Source organism: Xiphophorus couchianus, chromosome 7 (genome assembly GCF_001444195.1).
Source record: "Xiphophorus couchianus chromosome 7, X_couchianus-1.0, whole genome shotgun sequence".
In the NCBI taxonomy this organism is placed as follows: Eukaryota; Metazoa; Chordata; class Actinopteri; order Cyprinodontiformes; family Poeciliidae; genus Xiphophorus; species Xiphophorus couchianus.
The window spans coordinates 20507908-20534611 of record NC_040234.1 but is presented as its reverse complement, the minus strand read 5'-3'; the positions used below and the strand labels follow the sequence as shown (position 1 = coordinate 20534611).

The 26704-nt window shown below is 37.2% G+C and overlaps 1 protein-coding gene across 3 annotated transcripts in view; it reads right to left on the bottom strand.

Annotated features, from left to right (window-relative positions):
* Window positions 1-21398: 21398 nt before the first annotated feature.
* The window catches only part of LOC114148261 (dehydrogenase/reductase SDR family member on chromosome X-like), a 41086-nt gene continuing 35780 nt past the window's right edge, over window positions 21399-26704 (bottom strand). For all 3 annotated transcript variants that reach the window (XM_028023410.1, XM_028023411.1, XM_028023412.1), the window contains one exon: window positions 21399-25376. In XM_028023410.1, the coding sequence (XP_027879211.1) occupies window positions 25197-25376 (180 nt within the window). In that variant the 3' untranslated portion in view covers window positions 21399-25196. The remainder of the gene's footprint in view (window positions 25377-26704) is intronic.

Here is a 26704-nt window from a genome sequence, read left to right as displayed (position 1 = left end):
ATGGAATGAAATTAAATGAGAGTACTGGACACAAATGAAGAAACAAAAGCTGAATGGAATGAAGAATGAGACAAAAGAAGAGTGGCGCAGTGTGATGAATCGAGGTGTGCTCTCATTAAACCCAGGTTCTTGTTGTGTGCTTATGGACTCAAAAGCCCTGCTGATCCGTCTTTAGCTTGGATTCACTCAGATATCGGTGGGCAGCAACTTAATAGGACGTTTATGATAAAATGCATTTTGCAAACAAAGGCAACTTGAGGAGGAGCAGGACCTTGTGCAGCTGGGATGTCAGAAATTAGATTAACTGCATCCATGTGTGTTTAACCTCTTTAACCTAGTTTAGCTTGATTCACTGCAATGGTGATGAACAGAAAAGAGGAGGAGAGAGAACCTGAAAAAAAGCGGAAAGTGTGTCTCTGCAGTGCTGCAGGCTTCACTGCCTAAATGCTTTTTTTCTTCTCTGACTCATCGCAGAGTCATGAAACACTAAAGCTGGTAAAGGGAGATTAATTAAAAGCTATCCTATGCATTCAGTATCAATCCTTGACTGTGAAACCCTGCGAAACACCCACAAAGATACAAAAAATCTCTTCTTCTGACTTAACGTTTCTATCTCAGTCTTTTATTCTCTATCTTGCTCTTCCACTCTGTATAATCTCCGACTCATTAGCATTTCAAAATTCATATCCTTATGAGTCATGCATTGCAGGCATTCTGGTGAGTTTGTCATTAGTTGGTTCTAAAACCGAGGCAACTCAGCCTCCCCATGCAAGACCCAGTTGAAGGTTGTCGGAAAGCTTTTTGCATGCCACAAAATCACAGAAACTGACAGAGAGACGTGCTGCGGAGTGAACGTTGAAGGATGTGTGCAAGAAAATAAGAGGTTGAAAAAAAATGCATTAATCTTTAGGGAGAAACTGGGTCACTGCTGCAGGATTTGGCTGGAAATAAAGAAGTAAAAATAAAACAGATGACAGATTTAGAGTGAAGAGCAGCAGTGTCAAAATGTCAAGAAGATTTTGCATCAACAGGTAATGAACTATGACTGAGCAAAAATGCTGGCAGTTGAAGCTAAGCAAACTGAGTGGAGGAGAGATAGGGAGAGAAAATTCACAGAATAATGCAGAAACTTGATGAAGCTAAATGGTTTTAGTGCTTCACCCCAGTCAAGCACATTTATAATGGATGCTACTCTGCAAGTATTATCCCAAACTGTATTTTCTTTTAATTATTTCATATTATCATAGTGAATTATTAAGCAAACCAAGATGGGGGTATTTCAAAAAATAAAGAAAAACTAATGGTTGTCTGACCAACCACAATGGTACAGTCTTCAGTGATTACACCTCTTCCTCCCCAACTCCTCTGCACAACTGGTAAGCACATTGAAGGTTTTCTCTCCTCCTCTCTTCTCTCCTCTGCCGTAGGAAGAGGATTTAAAGTATACCAGTGTCCAGGTGACAAGTTACTCCAGGAAGCAGCAAGAGAGTCAAAGCTTCTGATCTGCCACATCATTTGCAATGTGGTAAGAAAAGCTTGATGGAGCTAAATAGCAGTCAGGGAAGAATTTTTAATGCAAGACTTAACCAAGTGTGTTCAAGTGTTCTCTGTCCAATTTGCTAAATGTTTTTGGAAGCAAAAATTCAAATGGGGCCCCAGGGGGTCCCCCAACTTGTTGGGAGGACAGTTTGTCCTCTTTGTCTTCTTAATGCATTGGGATCCCCCAGAAGGGGGTGGAGTTTGCCACTGTGTAGAGAGAAGTCTGGATGCGTAGGTGGATGGATGAAATGGAGGTGTGAGCGTGTTCTCCTCGCGGCTGTGTGGGCTCTTTCCAAACGGTTCTCCCAGTGTTCAAAGACGTGCATGTTAATCTGCCCTAAATACAGTACATCCTATTCTAAATTGTTAGTGGGAGTGCATGTCTCTCTGTTCTGTATATTGATGAATACAGACCTAGAGAAAATGTTGCCTGGTTCTTCAGATAAGCTCCATCTTCTCGTCCTTATTGTATGTAGCTGTTTGGCTCTATATTTGTATTCCCCCCCTCACAGATTTTGTCTGTTTTTGGTTGTTTGATACACTAAAAGGTTTCAGATCTCCAAAAGGTTTTTAAACCACACAAAGATGAGCTGAGACAATGCAAGATTTCTTTTTAAAATAATGTTTTCATTTATTAAGGAGAAAAAAGCTCCATAAACTAACCCGGATCTGCGTGAACAAAAATATTTCTCCCTAATTGTTCGTTCCTCTGCTGCAGCAACTACTATCAAGCTGGTAAAGAGTCATCAGCACAGTAGAGGAATTCTTGCACACTTTTCTCATACAATTGGTTGAATTTAGCCACATTTGAAGGTTTTTAAAAATAAATCGACAGTAGCACAGTGTCCTTCCCAATTTTCTTGTAACAAGCAGAATTTATGGTTAATTAAGTTGTCCGAGTCCTGAACAAGCAAAATAGCCCTGAACCATCAATCTAGCACCACCATGTTTGAATGTTTGGTTTATGTCAACTACAACAGGATGGCAACCTAATAAAAAGTTGCACTTTTTTCTGACCACTCCACCAAAAATTATTTTCCCAAAAGTTTTGGAAAGACTTTTGGAAAGATGTATTTTGGTCAATGTGAGAAAATGCTTGGTGTCCTTTGTTTTTGGTCAACGGTGGTTTTCTGCTTTGAACTCTGAAGACACCAGAAGACATCTATGCTCAATCTCTGTCTGCTTGTTAAGTTATGACAATTAGGCATAACTTGATTGTCTAATTAACTTAGACAATTAACTTAATTAACTGACTGAGGTCAGTGAGGCATGTAGAGCATTAAATATTGTTTTAGGTTCTTTTTTAACCTACTGGATGAGGTTTTGGAGTGCTGATGGAGTAATGGCTCCACTTCTGGGTAGTATCATCTCAGTTCCATGTTTTCTCTATTTGTAGATAATGGCCCTCACTGTGGTTCACTAATGACCCAAAAGCTTAAAGCTTAGGTGCAACCCTTTCCAGACTGGTTCAGTTCTATTTAAAACACCTTAGAAGTCCCAAAAGAAACTTGAATGCTTTTTGAACTCATATTTTCCAAGTTTTTTCCTCATACATTTTATTTATTTGTACTTTTATTGACACTTGGTGTCATTAAAAATAAAAACAGACACAATATCAAGACACAATAACAATAAATACAAAAATAGAGTTTAAATAGGAGGGAGCAGTTGTATAGTAGTCTGTCTTCAATTGAAAATACTCAGTTGTTTTACAACAGTCTTATGAAGAGGATGCACAGGGATTTCTATGATTTGTGAGCTTGTTGCTGAACTGAATCTTGCTTTTGGGTGAGTATTCAAAAGTCAAGATAGAAGTCAGGGACTTTTTTGCTCATATATTCTTGAATGTCTTTAGATTTGCTTTTCCAGACAGAAAAGCAGTCTATTTAAGTGATTTCCCAAATCTTCATGTCTGGCTGTAATCAGGCCTGGTTGTGGCTTTAGAAATTGTCTGGAAAAAGCTGTCCAAAAATTGTGTTAATCAGGAGCTATTTTGTGATTTCACAAGGAGATTTCTATAGCTTTTTTCCACTGATACTTGAAATTATCTTTTCAAAACTGCATTTTCCCTTGGCTACATCTGCCTGGTATTAAAATGTGTTTAATGATCTGAAACATTTAAATGTGACAAAAATGCAGAAACAAAAGAAATCTATAAATAGGGGAAATGCTGTTTTATAGCATTGTGTATGTTGTGTTGAGTAAATTCTTAGCTGTTTGCATATCTGTCTGATTCAAGCTGAAAATCCACAGAGTTCTCAAAGTGCAAAAGCTAAAATGACATTAGCAGTGGATTAAGTATGCATACAAAACCATTTCATCTCTTGCACCAGTTTGCATCACACATTTTAAAACATCAGTGTGTAAAGCATTCTGGTGGCTCGCGCGGCTATAATCCAGTGCCGGCAGACTGGAAATTATGAATGCAACAGAACTTGAAAGGTTTATTTTTCTGCCACATTTAAATTTTCCCAAATCAGTGAAGACAGACAGGCTCTTTTCAACCGTAGAATTTGAAACAGCACTACGGGACTCCATCTACTGCACTACAGAGATAGAAGGTATTAATCATGCTGGGAATTTTAGTTTAGGATTTTCAAGATATTGTTGCAGCAATCTTTTAAGGCTATAATAATAACAGCAGGTTTGTTTATTGTGTTTTAGAACCCCTAATGTCAAGGTCACGCCAGCTTTACCTGTTATTATTAGAGAGTACAGAAAGTACACCTTCTTTGAGTTCTGCAATTTTATACATTTTGTATATATGCAAGATTTTGTTGTGAGTCACATTTTAAAACACGCTACAAAATTTTTCTTTCCCTCAAATGGTGTAATCTTTTTTTAATAAATGTCAACTTAGTGAGTTCCGTGGTTTAAATTAGAAGCTACACCTGCTCTGGCCTTTTGTTTAGCAATGATAACTTCCTGGAGAAGGGCATTGACTGACGTATTGCTGCCAACGACTAAACATTCTCCCTCTTCTGCTTTTAACTAGTTACTTTTCATTAACATAGAAAGTGCTTGTACATCAGTTCTTATGTTTCGGTTGTGGCAGATGGCCTGTCATACCGAGCCAGGTTTGGGTTCTGATGCAGGTTTCTATGTGTTAAAAATGAGTTTTTCTTTTCCACTGTCCTCCATGCGAGGGATTGCTGTAAAGTCAACGACATGCCACCAGTGATTGTCTACTGTCACTACTTGCCCGTCCAGGAAGCGTGAATGATACAAGTAAGACTGTATTCCTTGGACAGAAAACTTTTTAAGTTAATTTGAGTAACAGACTGAGCTTAATTCACAGTTTCACTTGGATCAATTGGAATGTAAGTTTGTTGTGAAATGACAAAAATACAAATAAACAGAATTGAATTATTTCTACATTAAAACTTTTATTCGCAGGAGGTTTCCTTTCCTTTCACAGTGCTGTACTTGAAACTTGCCTGTTAGTACAGCTTTCATAGTTATATTCTCTTAACAAAGCAATGACATTGATGCTTTCCCAGGACAGATTAGAAGGTAACGTAATGGAGCAGAAAATTATTATTTTCTGCGTGAACTCTTATGTCTGCAATCAGCACATTTTCCCAGAGGCTTTATCAAAAATAATGAAAAAGGAGGAACTAGCTTTGAACTCACATCTTAAACTTGCAAATCTACCCCTGAGATTGGAAATTGACTAAAAAATGTTTCCACAGATAATGTCCTTTTAGACATGATCTCTGTAATTTACCTCGTTTTTGATGCTTGAAGCCTCTGAGAAGCCCATGAAAGCTGAAGAGTGCTTCATGATTTTATGCTGAATATTATGCAGCATTTCTGCTTTCAAAAGCAGAAACATAATATTCCTGAGTTGCACGGAGGGAAACACAACTTTATGCACTTCTCTGAATATATGTTCAGTATTCCCTCTGCAGACATCCTGTGAATTTTCACATTTATGCATGTAATGATAAACAGAACATAAGATTTTAAGGTCATTTTTTCCACTTTCTCTCAAGGTTGCGTCATTCTTATCCACCTCTCTTAATTTGTCATTGGCAGTCTTGACTAAATGCTAAAATTTTACTTGTTTAAAATGATGCAATAGTGATGCCTGTGCTACTTGATATCAAATATTGATGCTTTCAATGGAGATATTTTGGAGATTTAGAACAAAAAGAATAATTCCTGAACTCTGAGAATAGGATTTAAAATATCAGGGGTATTTTATCATGACCCCTGATAATGTGACAAGGCCCCTTTCATTAGAGTAAATTCTCAAGTTTACTCTATAAAGAGTGCTCAATAATACACAAAGCAAACAGAAGAAGTTTCAGGAATAAAAATTGGAATGATTTTCAATCAATTATACAATGGGAAAACTCAAAACAGTTATTGCCTTAGCTGGCCTAAAATTGACAGATTATTTTCTCAATAACCCCTAAAGCTAGTTGAGCTGTTCAAATATGCATTCTTTTACTTTGTGGAGAGGGAATATTCAAAAAAATACAAAATATGAACACTGCTGTGCTTATTGAGACATTACAGATTTGTTGTGATATCAAAGACTGTTCTTAAAAATGACTTTCCCCAGTAAGAATTCAGTGGAAATCTCCCTAGAAGTAAGAAAGGAAGCATCAAAACAGTAATATCAGCAATTTAACATCAACAGCCAGACATTCTCTAAATGTGTCCCTCAGAAACATGATGTTATTCATTTTGAATTCAGACAGTGATTATTATGTGTGTGAATCCCACTCCTTGACTATGTCTCATACAGTAAAGACAGTAGTTCAAGAAATAGAACGATTCCAAGATTCTACAGACCAATATTCTTATTCTACTAACCCTAACCCTTGTAAAATAAAATTATACTTATTTTACACTTCTTAAAGTTTTGCACATTTTGGGTTAAAACCCAAAACTTTGCTGTGTTTTACTGGGATTTTATGTGATAGATCAAACCAAAGTAGTGAATATATAGAATCATTAATTTGACAATTGTTTTTATATTTATGTAGTCATTTTTACTTTTTTTTTTCATTTTATTTTAATCATTGTTGCATACCATTTCTCTCAGTGAAACATGTAGAATAATGTCCTTATCACATTATCTTTGTTTTATCTCAAACTGTTATTTTTAAAGAGTGAGAATAAGACAATGAGTAGGTATTGTTTTCTGCTTTCCAACTCAAAGTAAAGAAGAACCCACTAGAGCAGAGAAAACATCCTCAGCCTTCACCTGTCGTTCCCAATCACGTGTCGTCCGGTTTCTTTGTTTATTCTGTCACCAGCTGTCCCATTTAATGGTATTATAGTCCATAACGTATTGTACGGCCACACATCGACCATAGGCCATTTGCATTGATCCCCTTCTCAATGCCTAAACAGGTCAGTGTTATTTTGACAGACAAGAAGGGCCTCCACACAATACCTTAGCTGGTTTAACAATGTGGCCGATTGGCTAATCCACCCATTGTTTGGTGTTTTATTTTTTAGAAAAGCTTTGACCAGATGAATTGAAGGCACATGGTATTTTTCTTCATTAGTGCTCTGACCCGGCCTATAGGGACAGGATGTTCACACCGCCACCTTCCTCAAACACCATCATCACTAAGCAGTGCCAACACATTTGATGAAACACATTTTATGAAGATCACAGTGAGCCATGGGCCAGAGAGGCTGACAAGATAAAACACATGAGAGATGAGGAGCTGACCTTGTAAAAGGCATCATCATCATATCTCTTTTGTGTCCAATTTTTGTTGCTGACTTTGACATAATATTTTTACATTTTTGTTCAAAATGTTCAAAGGAATCTGCTTTTGAAGAGAAGATCTGAGAGGTTTGCTCTCAGTTTCCCTCATGAGGGTTTAATTTGGACTGGGAATGTGAGAAAACTCCATCCGATGCTCAGAGAGGCTGCCGTCTCTCACTTTCCCATAATCGTGTCCAGATATGAACCTGCAGTGCAAGAACACACACACACACACACACACACACAAACATGCCCGCGCATGCACGTGGACAAAACCATGTGTATAAAATGTGAAGAGCTTTTCCCCAGAAAACCCATCTGATATCTGTTATTACCATAATATTTGGTGCTCCACTGCACAGAGTAAAACTCTGGTGTACTTGGATGGAATAATAACTCATGTAGCAAGGCAAAGCATCATAACAAGTCTAATATTTAGAGGAGATGACTCCCTTTGCTCTTACACTGGAGATTTGATTATGCTGCGAAATTCTGATTTATACGTATTAGTCAAGAACAGATGCCTGAAGATGAGTGTTAGGAAAACCTGCTTCCACTTATAAATACAGCATACATTTTCCAATGTGGCTCCAGTGAGTATCTGTGAGCAACAAACCAGTTGATGGTGTTTGAGCTCCTGGTTTCCTGCCTGACATCCATACAAAATCTATGTCTATTGGAGATTTCTTTCGCTGCCATATGTAATAAAATGTCATGCAACATAACACAGGTTTCCTCCGCTTGTTTCCACAGAACAAACCAAAAGATAGCTTTGCTGTCTCTTTCTGTTTCCTACAATTGCCTTTCCTCAAATGTGCAGAATCTGCCAGGTGCAAGGTGTTTGGAAAATCGGTTTCCTCAGATTATGAAACTGTGAGTGCGGATTTGCAGTCCGTTCCCCTGAGTTTGGCTAATCCATGTGAACAGATTTGCAAACATTCAACATTGTCCAAAACCTGCATGTTCCAAATTTGGCCATTTTAGTAACACTAACAGGAAAAATAAAACAAAGTTCCTTTGCAAAAGTATTCATACCTCTTGAAACCACAAACCTCAATGTATATTGGAACTTACATTAAAAAAAAGACAAAATAGAGCATAATTTTGGTATAAAAAATATTTTTTAATATGTAATCTGAGTGTGTTTGTTTATGAACTATTCATAAGTAAGCCTGCTAAAAAATTGGTGTGTTTAAGATCATTGCCCATGTGGAAGATTTGTGCCCAGGGTTTAGCTTCTTGGCTGCTGGCTTGAGGTGTTGCTTCAAAATTTCCACAAAATATTTTTCCACTTTCTCAACACTTTTTGAAATATTTGTATTTATAAAAAAACAACACAAAACAAACAAACTAAAACTTAAACTATGTATGTGTTCCCTCCCATTTCATACTTACAAAAGTATGAAATAGTAACTGTACTAGAACAATACTTCGTGTTGATCTATTACATAACATTTCAAATAAAACATTATAAAGTTTGTGGTTGTAAGATCACAGTGAAAATGTTCGAGAAGTATGAATAGTTTTGCAAATCACTGAATCATGTAAAATATTTATTTGTTCAGAAAAATGATTGTTATCAGCTTGTCATGTTGCCCACTCATTCTCTCCGCTGGATGAAACAGATTGTGCAAGTGTAGGATAAAATCAGTTATCTGATGTCAGGGCAGGTTTTCTCCACATCTTCCACCTTCTTCTTACATACATATCTGCCTTTATTTTTCCTCCATTAGTAATTGTGGGAGAATTATACCCCGCTAATTGACTCTAGGTTTATTCAGATTGGGCTCTCAAAAATCTCATCCTTCTCACTTCTTGTCGCCTCACTTTATCATGACCTTCCCAAAGCTCTGTCTAGCCAGAACGTCTCATTATTGCACGATGGGGGGGCTGAGACACACTCACCCAGATGGTGAAATATGTACACACACAAATCTCAGATAATTAATGAAAGAATACCCACTGAAACACACGAGCCAATCTGATAGGATAAAAAGACAATGTGCGAATACCGGGTCTAGCTTCTCCTTGTTACCGTATGCATATCGCACACATACACACCACCTGCAGAGGATGTGTGAGTGACAGGAAAACTCCAGAGAGAAAAGGAAAAAAGGCCTCAAAAGTGAGACAGCGTGAAGACTTTACAGATTTATGCAGACACACACTCAAACGTGTACACGCAGGCACACACCAAGACACAAAACCCGAAGAAAAACTATGGTTAAATAAACAGAAAATCTCAGGGCAAACAGTGGGGCTTACTTGGGCTTTGAGAATAGGGTGTTTGTTTGTAGTCATAAACCTCCAGCTAGGGCTTTATTAGGCTCAAAATTATGATCAGACTTTTTGCTCTTCTATTCTGCTTTGTTCTGTCTTTCAGTTTATACATATAATCAACAAAGAGCTTAAACTATTTGTATGTTTCTACCAATGGGTCTTTCAAATTTGAATCTGTTTTAAAAACTAAAACCAGACTTTCAAAGTTTTAAGCTTCAACTCTGGACACATGAGGAGCAGTGTGATACATTTTACATTAGCAAAACCCAGACCAAAACAAACTGAGAGATCATTGACATTATTGGACTTTTCGTGTCTAGGGGGTGTAAAGTTTTTCTTTGCTGTCTAACAAAAATATGAAGACCAGAATGAAACTTTTTCAGAGAGAACACAGACAAAGACCAAGACTTCTGTAATAATGTATTTTGGACAAATGAGCCGTAATTGTATTAGTAGGAGACTAGAACATTAGAGATGTTTGACATAAACCATAATAAAGAACCAAATATTTAATGAGGTGTCCTATTTTTTGTATGGCTGTATGTAAGAAACCAGAAAAACTTCAGATATGCAAAAACATTACTAACACCCAATAGCTGAGATTAAAATCCAAAGAGGAGTGACGCAAATAACTTGACCGTGTCAAAATGCTGATTGGTCGATAGAAAGGTAAACCTAGTCTGTTTAAATATGTTTGATCAAAATGTCAGGGAAAAAAACTAAAAAGAGTAGAAGCAGATGTAGCTGAAAAACTTATCTGCATGCACACTCACCCCCACTTTGTGAAAATGTTCTTGACAACTACCTTCTCTGCTCTCACACATAAGCACCTCCAGACATTATCTTCACTTTGCACAGAGAGTTAGGAGGATGAACTTCAAAAAAGCGTTCACCTCACTGGTGCAAACATTTGCATACTCATGCAGTTCACCTCATGTCAGTTCGAGCCTGCAGCCAATGCAAAAAAAAACATTCACCCGTTTTATTTTTGTAACTGAAAAATATGGTTTCTTTATTGAAGGGAAATCTAGATTTTGACCCCAGATTCTAGTGGGGGCAACCAGTTTCTAGTGAATCTATATTTATACACAAGACTTTAAAAAGCTTAGGTTTTTGGAATTACAATATATATAGGGTAAATCATTGTCAAAGTTTCCTACTTTTAATTTGGGATTTGTCTTACATAATCCAACTGAAAAATAAACAAAAATAATATATAAGATGAAACAATCTAGTTGCATAGGTATCCATCTTTCCAATGAAACCCTTTAGAAGCATATTTTGATTCTGTAAAATTATTTGGTCTAATTAGGTAGAAATCATTCAACATTATCTTGTCTTAGCATGTTTACCCAGTCTTGTGGCATTCCCAAAAATTGTCGAACTATGAAAATGTCTCCTTACAGACCTGTTCAGGTCACTTCTGAGATCTTCTGTTAATTCACTAATCAAAACTCATCAAAAGGTGTTTAGTTTGGATGCCAGCAACACTGTAAATACCACAGTGATCAACCAGGAAATTACTCTGATTCTTGAAGATCGGCTCTGTCTCTTGGAAATTCAGCTTAAAGGACTTATGTTGTAATTTTTATTAATTACAACGTTGTTCGTCCTGGACCACAAATAATGTTTCAGACTTTTAGAATAAAAAAGGTGCTTCTGTTAAGCGTTTGCCTACGGTTGTTTTCAATTTTTATACGTCAATACACTCAACTTCAAAGAAGGACACAAATAGAGAGACGGTCTAGAAACTGTCATTTAAATGCATTGCAAAGACATGAAGTTTTTTTTTTTTTTTTTAAAGACAAAGATGTGAGAATATTAGAAGTAGCAGTCCTGAGGGTGTTTTATCAGTGTGTGTGTCCCAGTCAGAGGGAGAGCTCATGTTTGCACAATGACAGATTGTCTCTCCAGCCTGCTGTGTGTTCATGCGGTGTCACTCATTTGTCTCCAGCACACTCCTCCCACCACCGCTCACACACACACAAACACAAGCACTTTTAAGATCTCTAGACATCCTTGGTAGTGTTTGATTGTACCACTATAATCTAATGGCTTTATTGACCTGAAGCCCAAGGACTCCAAAGCACTGTCCTCCCACAGAAAGGGCTGAGTAAATGAAAGTCTTTCTCCTTCTCCTCATCTCATCTTTAGCCTTCGTTTTTCTTCTTCTTCCCATCTATGTACCACCTACCCCTTCCCTCTGTGATTGTCTCTCTTCTTCGTCATCTTCTTAGTCTCACTGCAATCTTGTGCTCCTCTCTTAAAGTCAGCAGGTGAGGTGATCATGTGAGACATAAAGAAACGAGAATGAAAAGAAAACTACTGGAAAGAAATCCCACACAAATTCAGTTTCATGTAGGAACTGCCTACACGAAACTGACTGGTAATAATCTGCACACCGTTTGCATGGATAAAATTTGGTATAATAAGCTAAAACAAAAAAGCTCTTTTAATGGAGGTGTGTATTTCTGTCCTATCATATCATTTAAAGGTGTATCTCCTGTTTATTGTTTTGAACAACATTCATCAGTAACTGTTTGCTCATTGAGAGTTTGATACACAGAATTATACAGGTAGATTGACAGCAATCTGTACAGATGCAACTTGAGGATTTATGTATTTATTGTATGCAAGTTAATTTATGTCAGTAATTTAATTCAAAATGATAATATTTATATAACAGATTAATTACGCACAGAGGACCTAAGATAGGCATAACCTAATAGGTCTGTAATAAATTGTTTTTTATTTACATTCTAACTTTCATATAATTTTGATGAATCTTTGGTTTCCATTTGCTGTCACCTGTAATCGACATGTCAAGTGGTCATTTCTGTTAATAAATAAGTGTTAAGGTAGATGTCTTGATCACCTCCATGCCAGCAATATGCTAAAAGCAAACTAGTTCATGCAAAAAAAGCCACGTATTACCACAAGTCTCATTCTGTATGTTTAATTGTATTTGACAGTGTTTCATTACCATTAGAAAGATAATGATTACAATACTGTCCAGAAACATTGATTACTATCTGACAGCTAATCTCTAATTATAACATTAAAATACACACAGAGCACTTTTAAGTGGAATTATTTTACTCCTCTGCACAGCACACAAAAAAAAGTTTCTTCTTTAATTTATTTCTCTTTGTCACTTGAAAGAAAACTCTGAGGTCTTCTCACTTGTCTAAGCATCACATTACAAAATCACCTTAGGGAAAATAGTTATACGCTGTCCTTACAAACTGTTAATTAATCTCAGAATGGGGTTTAATCATTTAAGTCTCTGGTGTACATTCACTTGCCTGCACTCTTGCTCAAGTAATAAAACTGTAGTGTAGTTGTGATAAATCTCTGAGGTGTTTTTGGTCCCCTAATAGGTTCCTGTTTGGTTTTTGTGTGTTTTTTTGGCTTGAACCAATGTTTTCCACCGGCACAAATCTAATTTCTGTTATCGGGCTGCATTCAAGAGTCACAGTGACAAGTTAGCAGCGGAAAGGAGGAAAGATTCTGATGCACACTTTGGAGGGCATGAAAAGTCAGGTGATTTAAAATTGATTATCTGATCCTGTGTAGGATGTTAAGGAAAGAGATTAATTTAATACAATTTGGGATGACACTGTGGAAGAAATTTAAAGTTGAAAATCTAAACTGTCAATACTTTCCAGATGGATTATATATATATATATATATATGTATATATATATATATAAACTTGTGGCTCATGCATATCAGCTGAACTTACTTAAATTGCTATTTTTAAACGCCTGATTTTAAATAACCAAATAAATTAGTCTTTACTGCATTTTGAACCGAATCTCATGATATCACGGGTCTCACTAGAATGAATTGCTCAGATCTGAACTGAGGTTGGATCCTACGTGACTATTGTTTGTCTTCTAAATTCCCTTGAGGTAATGTTAGTTTTTGTAAATTATTAGTATATAAATGAATTCCATTAAAAGTGATCAAATCAGGCAATATGATAGGAATTAAAGCTTTAAAATTTACTGAAGATTTTTATTTAGCGTGTCTATTGTTTGTTTCATTTTCTGCCAGGCATTTGTCAACTTGCATCTGGTATGAAATTCATATTTTCTTAATTTTCTTTGCTCTCTAGGAATTTCCATTAGTTTTTTTCAGGTGCAACACACCGAGTTCTCCAAAGAGCAATACTGCAGATTCTGAGCTGTTTAGCAGAGATAATTTTGATTATAAGGTGGACCTTGACTTGTTAATGTTTCATTTTAAAAGTTGCTTCCAGAATATTACTGACTAGGATAACACTCTGTTGGGATATATCATACAAGCTTGTGTCAGAAAAGATGGATTGCCATCTGTGCACACATCCACAGCGGTTTATGTAATGCGGTGCGTTTCAAGGACATATAGGGCAGTAATTTTTTTTCTTTAACACATATAATTTTTCATGACTTAAAAAAAAAACAGCAAAGAAACAGAAAAGAGGATCCACCAACCACCTGAGAGAGGATGTGAGATTGTCATTCAGCAGGCGTCTGATGGCTGTCAGGCATTTCTCCTCTACTGCAGATATGACGCAAACACATTCTCCTCTTTTGCTTTTCTCTGCTGTGTTGTCCTTCTCCCGCCTCGTTCCTTTCCATTTTTCCTTCTTATATCCTCCTTGTTTACATCTCTTACTTTTCTCGCATTGTTCTACATGTTTCCACTTTATCTTTCCTTCCCCCCTTTTTTTTTACACTAAAGATTTTTACCCCCTCTTCTCTCCATCCTCTCAGTGGAGATGAGTGGGTGGAGTGAAACATTGTGCCCTGGAGATTGTTGTGCCATCCACTTGTTAGATGTTGTGGCTTTTTGTGTGACTATGTAACAAAAACCAAAAAAAATACTTTCAAAGGAAAAATCTAGGTTATTGTCTTGTTATTGTCTTACACAGATATTAATCTTATTTGAAAATTGACAGCTTATTTGCTTTATTCCCGCTTTCCCTTCTCTCTCTGTTTTTTTTTTTTGTTTGCTTTGATCATATTGATCATTTTGTTTCCAGTTCGCAAGTTTCTGAGGATATATCACCCTCTGCTTTTTCTTTGTGCGGCAGCTGAGAGGGAAAAATGTGGGCGTCCTCTCTCAGAATTTTAAAGTGTCTTCTCACTTATTTTGCCTTCATCTTCACCCCGCCTCCCCTCTCTTTGGCCATTTTTAGAGAGAAAATCCCATCCTCTCCTACAGAACATCTGAGAGCCTGAGTTTATGCAAGTGTGTAGAAGTGTGTGCAGCAACACACACACGCACACACACACACACACACACACATACCCTCTCAAGGGTATGCAAGAAACAGAAGAAATATACTCTCACTGACTAATTCTGCCTTTTACCGCAGATTTCTGAAAACACTGACTGGCACCAGGTGATACTTTGATCTAATAAAACAGCATAGTAAACCAATAGTTTGTGGATTTGATATCTATTTATAAATTATACATAAAATTTGTATTATTTTTCTTTTTTTTTTGTCTTCCTGAATGATTATTGACATAGCCAATTAAGTTGCCATGAAACCAGCTACTGACATCCTACTAGTGTTAGAAAAGTTCAGTAATAGTTATGTTTAACATGGAATAAAAGAATGTCCTCATGATGTAAGGATGTTTTCCATACTTACTTGCTGCTCATACTGGGCAGCTTCATGTGACGACGTTCCAGACAAGCAGCTGTTGTAACTAAATCATCCAGGTTGAGGCAGAAATTTATATATATACTGCTCAAAAAAATAAAGGGAACACTTAAACAACATAGTATAACTCCAGGTAAATAAAACTTCTGTGAAATCAAACTGTCCACTTAGGAAGCAACACTGATTGACAATCAATTTCACCTGCTGTTGTGCAAATGGAACTTTGTACAGAACAAAGTATTCAATGAGAATATTTCTTTCATTCAGATCTAGGATGTGTTATTTGAGTGTTCCCTTTATTTTTTTGAGCAGTGTATATATATATATATATATATATATATATATATATATATATAAAAAATTCCCTTCTCACCCACCGCGGGTGGTTCTTATCCTCTGAGCTCGGGTCCTCTACCAGAGGCCTGGGAGCTTGAGGGTTCTGCGCAGTATCTTGGCTGTGCCAAGGACTGCACATTTCTGGACTGAGATGTCTGATGTTGTTCCTGGGATCTGTTGTAGCCATTGGTCCAGTTTGGGGGTGACTGCCCCGAGGGCCCCGATGACCACAGGCCCCACTGTGGTCTTCACCTTCCAGGCCCTCTCCAGATCCTCCCTGAGGCCCTGGTATTTCTCTAGTTTCTCGTGCTCCTTTTTCCTGATGTTGCAGTCGCTTGGTATTGCTACATCTACCACAACGGCTTCCCTCTGTTGTTTATCCACTACGACAATGTCTGGTTGGTTCACCATTACCATTTTGTCTGTCTGGATCTGGAAGTCCCACAGGATCTTAGCTCTGGCGTTCTCCGTCACCTTTGGGGGTGTTTCCCACTTTGATTTCGGGGTTTCCAGTCCATATTCTGCACAGATGTTTCTGTACACTATGCCTGCAACTTGGTTATGTCGTTCCATGTACGCTTTCCCTGCCAGTATCTTGCACCCTGCTGTTATGTGCTGGACTGTCTCAGGGGCCCCCTTGCACAACCTACACCTTGGGTCTTGTCTGGTGTGGTAGATCAGGGCCTCTATTGCTCTGGTGTTTAGGGCCTGTTCCTGGGCGGCCAGGATGAGGGCCTCTGTGCTGTCCTTGAGTCCAGCTTTTTCCAGCCATTGGTAGGATTTACTGATATCAGCCACTTGGGTTATTTGCTGGTGGTACATCCCATGTAGGGGCTTGTCCTCCCATGATGGAATCTCTGGCACCTCAACCTCCGTTCCCTGTTGTCTGAGATATTTACTGAGCACATTGTCTGTTGAGGCTTTGTCCCTGATGTATTTATGGATCTTAGTTGTTTCGTCCTGGACTGTGGTTCTCACACTCACTAGTCCTCTGCCTCCTTCCTTGCGGCTCGTGTACAGTCTCAGGGTGCTGGATTTGGGATGGAACCCTCCATGCATTGTTAGTAGTTTTCTAGTCTTAATATCCGTGGCTTTTATCTCCTCCTTTGGCCAGCTAATTATTCCAGCAGGGTATCTGATTACTGGCAGGGCATAGCTGTTTATCGCACGGATTTTGTTCTTGCCATTGAGCTGGCTTCTCAGGACTTGCCTTATTCGTTGGAGGTATTTAGCTGTGGCTCCTTTCCTTGTGACCTCATCGAGGTTGCCATTTGCTTGTGGTATACCTAGGTACTTGTAACTGTCCTCTATGTCTGCTATTGTTCCTTCTGGGAGTGAGACCCCTTCTGTGCGGATGACCTTCCCCCTCTTTGTGATCAGCCGACCACACTTCTCTAGTCCGAATGACATCCCAATGTCCGTGCTGTAGATCCTGGTGGTGTGGATCAGTGAGTCGATGTCTCGCTCACTCTTGGCATACAGCTTGATGTCATCCATGTAGAGAAGGTGACTGATGTTGGCCCCATTTTTGAGTCGGTATCCGTAGCCAGTCTTGTTGATAATTTGGCTGAGGGGGTTCAGGCCTATGCAGAACAGTAGCGGGGACAGAGCATCTCCTTGGTATATGCCACATTTGATGGACACTTGTGCAAGTGGTTTGCAGTTGGCTTCAAGGGTGGTTTTCCACAGCTTCATCGAGTTTGCAATGAAGGCTCTCAGAGTCCTGTTGATGTTATACATCTCTAAGCATTCAATGATCCAAGTATGCGGCTTATATATATATATATATATATATATATATATATATATATATATGCTCTTCTATACATATATAAAAGAGCAAACTACACTCGTGTCCAAGATCTACATCTGCAAACTTCAAAGTTTCCATTTCCAAGGAAAGATTAAAGATGCCCATCAACCACACTTGAGTCACTGAACCATTCTAAAATGTAAAAAGAGCCTTATCTTTGACATTGTGTCCAGACATGATGAATATGATGTTGAATGCTCTTACAAAAGCTTCACTTATGGACCCAAACCACATCTGTGTCTATTTACGTCATTACTGTCTTTGGTGCAGACCCATTACCCACCCAACCTTTGACCTCTTGTGCTGTATTATAAAGTGTATCTACATTTGTGTCCTTTCGTCGATCCATTTGTCCTACCATCAGACAAGGTCCATGTTTTATGTAGTCCTGTGCTGTTAGCACAAACACTGCTGCCCGGAAGATTAATGTCTGCCTTATTCTCAGGCTAACAGACTTCTAATAGGGGAGTCTGTAGATAAAGACGGAGACATGTGTGGTTGAAAACTGATTTTGACAGATTCTTTCATATGTTTTATTGTGTTATCCTGAAGTAAGATGTCACATTTGTGATTAAAATGCTAATATTTGTCTGTATGTTATCCCTGCGTTGTACAAGTATTACCATTTGTTGTGTTTGCTACACACATCAAGTAAAGGTCATTTTCTTTTTTCCCACTGAGAAATCTGTTCAGTGCATCTGTTAAACACATCTGTTCAGCACACTGACTTCAGATCTATGCAAAAAAGACCTTCAATAAATTATGAGGAGAACATGTTAGGGGGATGGAGGTGAAGTGTTGGTAGTTTGTATCTCTATCTATACATTGGAAAGTGTGGAATTACTAAGTCTTTCAAAGAAACAAAGGGTTAACTTTTTACTCGCTGAGCTGATCCTCTTTGAGAAGCTAATTTTAAATCCATTTCAACACAGTCTTGTTTTCTGTTCATCTAAATTAGGGCCTATGACTTGGTTTGGAAATATCCTCAATGTTTAATAATGTTTATGATTATTATTATTATTATTATTATACATTTAGCTCAAGATAACCTGATGCATCTTCATCCATTATTAAGCTGGTAACAATTTAGTACTTCCTAATACAACTCTTCTCCTTTTCTCTTTATTTGCACTCTCCACACCATTGGTTCATAATTACTTCACCTAGTTAGGATTTGTTATAGGCTGTAAAATGAATTATTTGTGTCATTGCAGTTGCATAATCTGACGTTGAAAAGTAAATGTTGCTACGCTTAATGGTGTCCACAGAAATCCATTTGAAATCAATGTAACTAAAGCATCTTTATAATTTCAACTGATCAGATTTTCTGCAGAAACTTGAAATTCTAAATTTATGACCTCATGCATCCTTGGAGTAAAAGAACTGTTTCTTGGATTGCTCTTCAAGTTTAAAACAACTGGATCTGTAACAAAGGGTCGAGGTTACACGTTTGCTGAGTTTATCTTGAAATAAATATTCAGAGTTTGCAGAAACTTCACCTAAAACCATATCTTTGGGCTGGATGAAATAGAAACCAAGCATTTCTGCAAAAAATACTTCAAGTGGATCTGAAACAAACGATTATGGGGGGATAGCACCTCATCACTGTTACGTATGATGCACAGTACTGTTTCTTTTTTAAGCTCCTTGGAAACATATTGAGGTGCACAAAGCAATAGACTGATGAAATACTGAACTCGTATACAAAACAAAGATTAAGTTGCACTTTTACAACATAATAGAACACGTACCAATAAGTATGATGGCAGTGATATGATAAACAGCAATATTTGCTAACCCAGGTTTTTCCATGTTTTCTTTCGGTTTAGAAATTTCCTTTGTTTTGATTGTTCCCATGAGTAAAGCTTTCCAAATTTATAGTTCAATATCCCATAAATTTTCATCATTACATAATGCTTCCCTGATAAAAGATTCAATTTAAGACATTTTTACATGTCTTTACTAGACTGAATAAAGTGTGGAGTGTGCTTCATATGTGTGCTCTTCACATCAATTATATTAGCTGTTTACTGCCTGGTGAAATAATGTAATCACTTCCCTGTCTTTTTCATCACCTGTCCATGGGTAACTGGATATGAAATGACTTATTATCGGTTCTGGTTTCTGTTTCTAACCCAGAGAACCAGGAATACTCAGTTGTCTTTCCCTATCTCCATAAGAAAACTTCAACCCCCAACATGACTGCTGTTGTTCTGTGCATTCAAAATTAAACAGAAATGAACAGAACTCTAATATAAGCTATGAGCAATGATACATCACGAGGCTTTTGGCAGTAATTACATAAAGAAAGGCTTACTCTCCACTTCCCTGTTTGTGGCACAGGGAAGTGGATATTGTGGGTTAATTATATATCCATAAGGATTTCATGCAGAAAGAAACTCAATTTAATGGCTAACTAAGAATTATTAAGCATAATTATGCCACAACAGATTATAATTAATGTTAATCCACAATCTGTCCAAAACACTTAAGCATCAATTGTGCAGTCATTAATGAGGATGCTTGCATTGTCATTTTTAATCTAATTTCCTTCATATGTTCTTTTTGAATGAGTTGACACTGCAGTCAGTTAAATGTAGAGAAGCTTTATATTCTTATATTCCTTTGGTGAAAAGTTGCTGTGTTCTTATGCCAATTATGTCAAAGAGTGATTGAAACAAGCAGATGCTGCCCCAACATTACTGGGGTAAGGTGTTTATTTAGATTCTTTTTTTTCTTTCTTTGCAAAACAACAACTAAAACATCCTTAATGAAATACGTTCCACGGCTGAGCAACTAAAGAATTATATTTCATACTTTTATTAACTTTCTCAGCATTTTAAATAAATACATTTCACTGAATAATCAAACATATTCAGGGAATGAATTCAATTATGCACAATTGCAATCAAATAATGTTCTCCATGCATTTCCAATGTCCTCTACCAACATTCCCTTCACCCACATTGTTGATGGTGTCTATTTTTTTCCCAGTGAAATCACTGATTCTTGCCTGTGAAAGTGCAAAATTAATCAATATTGAATTTACAAGGTTCTTTGGGTAGATACCCAGCAGACTTTGCATCACTCCCACAATATCCAAAATGGTACAAACTACCATCTTTCAGCATCTCTGAAAATTTGGGGCAGCCTCAGTGAAACAAGGTGCTGTTGCCTTCTGAACAATAAAAAAACATATCTGCAGTGTCGTGGCAACATTTGTTCAACTTTTCAGATGTACTGTACGTTTGAAATAGCCATTTATATTGAGATATTCTCACTGTTGTATTAATCGATTGTTTCTGAGCTTTAAAGTATTTTAAATCAGTTAAAACAATAAATTTTTTGCTTGAGGAAAGATGTTTATGACCCAGAGGAACTATGCTAACTTTTGGTCTCCACCATCAGATCTAAACCAGAAAACATGGGCTTGGTTTGAAAATACATCTTTCATTTTATCCTCATATGAACAACTAGGTATGTGTGAGTCATTTATCTAGAGGAAATGGCAGCATGCTGTTTTATGGTAAGAAAACAACATGGTGGGGTCAGTGTGATGCTCTTGGCAATATTCTGCTAACCAAATTTAGGTTGTGCCTCTTATTCACATCCTTATGTGATTTCTCTTAGCCGAAGAGTAATTTGGCCATATTGTAAATTAATGGATAATCTGTTCAAATATCTTTCATGAGCATCAGTTTAAGCCAAACCTTTTTTCATGCAGACTACAATTATAAAAAGGTTTTTTTCCCCCGAAATTTTCATAAAATAATAAATAATCCACAGATAGCAATAATTTTTTACTATATTTTATACTAGACTTAAAATAAGACAAATGCCATAGACAAAATAGAAAATATATCCAAGGAAATGTTATGTCCTCTGAAATGATGGGAACATGGGGACATACCAGTGTGTGTTTCACATATAGATCTGAGAATGTCTCAAAAGTTCAGACTTTGCTTGAGGCTGGCAGTCTCATTCTGAGCATATTCAGGCTGACAGATTCTCGATGAGACAGTGCAAAGAGACGGAGAGCGAGTGGCACAATGATATGTTTATTGAGAGACTTTGGATAATAGAAAAAATAGGGGTGGCTGCTGCTGGAATGTTACAACCGTAGACAGGAAACATGGACATCAATTCCCTTAACTAAACAAACACTTACTCACGCATACCGGCACACGTAACCAAACAGTCTCCATCCGAACGCTCTTGAGAGAAAAAACTTACGGCAATGCACGGGACAAGACGTTATCATAGCTACTACTAGTTCAGTTCTATATGAGAAAATTCACAGTCACATAAGAGGGACTTCTTTTTTTCTTAGGCACAGAAAAAGCAATAATATGTGCATCTCAACAACAGCAAAAATTATGAGAAAAGTAAAACACATTTTCTTAAAACCTCAAAGGGCCGAGATGAACTGAGTTTTTACCATGACTCTGTGGTGGAAAATTTTTTTTGTTGAGTCTCAAAAATGCAAGCCTGGACTTAGAACAAGTACAAGGTTCCCATGCTTTAAGTGAACAGGGAGAACAAACATATTTTCTTATAGTTTATTTGTCCCAAAGTAAGGACTCAGTTCATCTGGCTCCCCTTTTATACTCAGCTCTTCATATACATATACACATTTAGGATTTTGCAAAACATGGGACTAGAACATTTAATATAAATGTAATCCCAGGTCAGTCAAAGGAATGGCTATTAAAGCATTTTCAATCTACACACACCTCCACTGGTCTCCTCCAGTGGTTTAAATAATCAAAGACATGTTAATCACATAGACGAAACCACTGACAAATACTTACTGGAGCCGTTTTAGCTCCGTTTCTAAATTTGCAGTTTAAGTTCAGACAGTTCACTTGCTTGTTCATGTCTCTGTCAAACGCTCACTCTTTGGATAACCTTGTGCTCACATGAAAGAGTCCGAAGCTCTCTTGGTCCCCTCCGCCTCACTCCTCTCTCATTTAAGTACACCTAGTTCAGCAGCTGGACTGAGAAAAACTAGATAGCTCTTTGACAGGATGTAGCACATATTTGTAGCCTTGCACTCTGTAGAAGAGCAGAGCTGAGTTGTAAGCTGGTGTTTTTTCATTTGTGTCACAGGAAGCAAGCACATTTGTTTCAGTGGGAATATGTGTGTTATTTACTCCAGTAGCCTAAGGGAGTCACAATCAAACAAGGAAGCATTGAGGCGAACAGTTTCCGAGTATTGTGTGACAACACTGAGAAGGCAGAAAATAAAATTCATCCAAACACTGAGAAATATTGCTGGCATTGAGTAGTCAGTCCTCACACAATTATGAACCTACAAAAAAAATCTAATGATTTGCTTGCTTCAGAATTGAATTACTGATGTCTTGAAGCAATGACACAAAACTGTTGTGACTGGTCAAGGTGGAGATAACTCATTTACTGGACTTCTGGTGCATTTGTATATCCAAATCAAATTATTAATAAATCATATTTGGACTTGGAGAAATTGCAAACGTGTCATAACTCAACATTTTGTTGTATTTACAAAGAAACCTACGAACATAGCAAAGCAAAGGGTCAGAAAGTCTGTTCAAGTGTTTCGCAACAGCCTGTTCTCTTAAACTTCTCACAAATATCAAAGCAGGACAAATGTTGTCTTTGATTAAAGTCAACCTTCAAAACTGTGTTTTTTTTTTTCACTGACAGAAATATTCTGTGCCAAATGTATCTTTCTTGTAAGCAAGTAAAAACTATAACAGAGTTTTCTTTCAGCCAGCTGACCAGCAACTTTCGTGCTTGAGGGAGTTCCTTTGTTCTATTAATTGGAGGAAAACCCTGGTGCTCCATGATTCCATCTGATCTCCTGTTCAGATGGATTTGAAACAATTTTTTTTTTTTTAATGACTGAATAGCAGTGCATACTAACAGTTATTGTAATCACTGGACAAACTATACAGACCTCTCTGTGTCCTACGACTCCTGATCTTCACAATTAAACATTTCTTTACTATGAATCTAAAACTGAATGATCCCTTTTTATGACATCTTGTTTTGTAGAAAGCAGACAATTGCTGACAGACAAAGTTGCAGGATAACTTTGTCGGGTTTAAGTAAAAAAATCTGATAGACTTTTACAAAAACAACAGGCCAGTAAAATAAAGTCCTTCACCTACCTTTAGCTGTCCAAATAAATTAACAGGAAAAGGACAGAGCAGGTTATCTATGCTCTCATTTAGGGAGGAGTAACAGATTTGGTTTGACCTCAGTTTTCTGCAGGAGACATTGTGAGCTGCATCCCTAAACGGATCCAGACACCTACTTAAGAAAAGGCAAAACCTTTAAATGTAGCTACTCTAAAAAATATAACACTAAAAATCTCTTCATTACACATCTTTGTACATGTAGAGAGAGAAATTTCAAATTATTCATATATTTGGGAACTTCTCTGCTTCTATGCTGAATGTCTGCCAGCAGCTAAATTAGCTACCACAGTGATAGTATTGCTTTATATACAGCAAATTAAGATAAGAGGGTGACTTCTAAATGGCAAAGAATTTAGCCTAAGAATGTCAATTTGAGATAAACGTTTGATCTTCAATGCTAAAATGCATTAATCACAGTGGAGAGGGCATTATGGCGCATCTTGTGTGAGGGTGTAGCCCTGCATGAGAGACAGCTGTGTTTGTTTGCTGGATAAGCCTTCGCCTGGATGTGCTGCTTCCAGTGTTTTCCGAGTGAGCGTCTGTGTCAGCTCACCAGATAGAGTTATTTTCTCATCATGGAGATTTTTCCATCCCACAATGCACTGGGAGTGGCGCCAAATAAGGAAGCGACATTAGCTGCAGCTGTGGGAAACCAATCACAGTTTGTGCGCTAGAAAAAAACCAAAAAGAAAAAAGTGCTTTCTCCTTTTCCCCTTCCTCCAAGACCGGTTATTGTTTTGTTCCCCATCAACATTTATTGGGTCCATAAGAGTTCATCCTAGACTTCTGTGCATACTGCACACATGTCCCCAATGCAAAACAGGTACAGATCAAAAAGGAAAACTGATGACTGATTTCTCCTTTTTGTGTCTGAACTGATGGAGAAAAATGAACATCTGGAAACCCTGGCTTTGCAATATATTATTTTTCAAATGTTCAGTCATTCACAGACTGAGGAGAATTGTTCCAAGTTCAAGTCTGTTGAAAGAGATTCTTCACATATCCTCCTAGATCATTTTTAGGTGCTAAGCAATGTCTTTAAAGTAAGCAAAATCTTGACAACCTGTCTTGTTAGACAGTAAGAGCTCTAGAATGAGAGAACAAAATAAAGTGCTTTGAGTGAAAAATATGGATTTATGTATTGATAACAACAGTAGTTGTTACTTTTCTGTACATCCTAGACTTCAAACATTAATTTTACTAATGTGTACCTTTTCATCATCACTTAACCCAAACATTTGGATCATTGAAAAAAAAAAAGTCTTGCAACTGATAGATTTAGCAATTTTTAGATGGCCAATTATTAATATCCAAGAACAAATTCACTGATTACTGAAATCTGTTCAGTGGTTCTGCTGGATGACACAAATTTATGTATGTCTGCATATTGTTTGATTAGAAAGAAATATAAATAAAGCAACATAATATAAAGACATATTCTATTCACGCTAGCCCTTCATAAGCAGGTCTATAACAACAGCTTGCCAAACCCTATGCAACCAATCACAGTTCTATCTGTGCAACCAACACCTTCATGTAAGATTTGGAAAATAATTTTTAAAAGGGTCAGAAATAATGTAAGCCCAAGTTTAAGGTCTTTATGTGATGCTTTCAAATAGATTTAGTCCTCTTAGTCATCTTTAGAGTTCCATGTTACTGTAATCCCAGCAACTGGAGGCTGATTTTCCATAAACTCAATGGAAGCTGAGGGTCAAATGTAGGCAGGGTTGTCATCTCCCTTCGCCCGTTGGTCCAGTAGCCTCCGCCAGAATCCTCATCCAGGGCTTGTGAAAAAGTAGCTGACAGTACAGTGGCAGCGCCCTCTGCAGGAGTCTATGAAAAATACAAATACATGCAAAATAGTTTGAGATTCCAAGAAAGTATTCTTGCATACATATCTAAAGCAAAAGCATTGACAAAAAAAGAAATAGCATGAAAAGTATTTACTGTGCATGAAAGTAGAACGATTGCTGTCACTGCAGGAAGAAAAGTTAGGCTCAAACAAAGCATGAGTTTGTTCCAGACGTAAATGCTGGATGTAGTGTTGTTGAAATTTTAAGAAAGATTTACTGTCACCATAAGCATATTTTAAAACGCCTCCTAAGAGCATGAAAAGCATTGTTCTGTGATAAGCATCATGTACAAGTCATATCGGATCACAGTATGTATAAAATTTAATTTAATTTGTTCTTTCGTAGGACTGTATTTGTTCATGTCAAGGGCTTTAACCATCAACAATAGTTTCTGAGAAGAAATGTAAGCCTAAATACAAACATTATTTAGGATACACGTAATAAAGTGGAATGGAACAAGGAATAAGTATTCCTATATAAAGGAAGTTGCAACATGACATAGGAAGACGGGACATTAAAGCAATTCTGCTCTCAATCTAATGTTCTTTTGGTTTAGTGCTAATTGATGACCTACAAAAAAGGTTTCTTGTTACCATGGTACTGCAGAAGCAGCTGATAATGGGAAAAAGAAGAGAGCTCTCTCTAAACCTTCTCAACCTGAGTTTTGCAAAACATACTGAATGCATTGGTTGCATGTGTAAATCTCAGCTTCCGAATCATCCAGTGTGCAAAGTTGGGGTCATAACGAAGAAATGTTAAGAACTTTATTCTGCTATTAGTCAGCCACAACCAGGTGCTCCTGACAGAATTTTTGGTAACACTTTATTTGATGGGTTGTGAATAAGACTGTCATAACACCGTCATAAACATGACATAACATCTGTCATGAACATAAGTAAGTCTTCATGAATATTTATGACTGATGCCATAAAGTGTCATTTGGTAAATCATGACACTTTTAATACAAAGTTTGTTATGACAACCTGACATTAACCATGAAATCATGATCTCACATAAATTTGTTATAAAAGTATTACTGAAATTATGTAGTTTTATGTCATTAAAGCTAATGTTTAATCAGTAATACTTTTGTCACAAATTTATGTCAGATCATGATTTCTTGGTTAATGTCATGACAGTCTTATTCACAACCCGTCAAATAAAGTGTTATCACATTTTTTTAATAGAGTTATCACTCACTTCACAAAGAGGAGGTACTGGAGTTGGTTTTTTGTTCTAATAAAACACAAGCAATGCACAAAATTAAACAATGTCTTTGTTAGGGGTTTGTTTTTCTCCTTAAAAAAC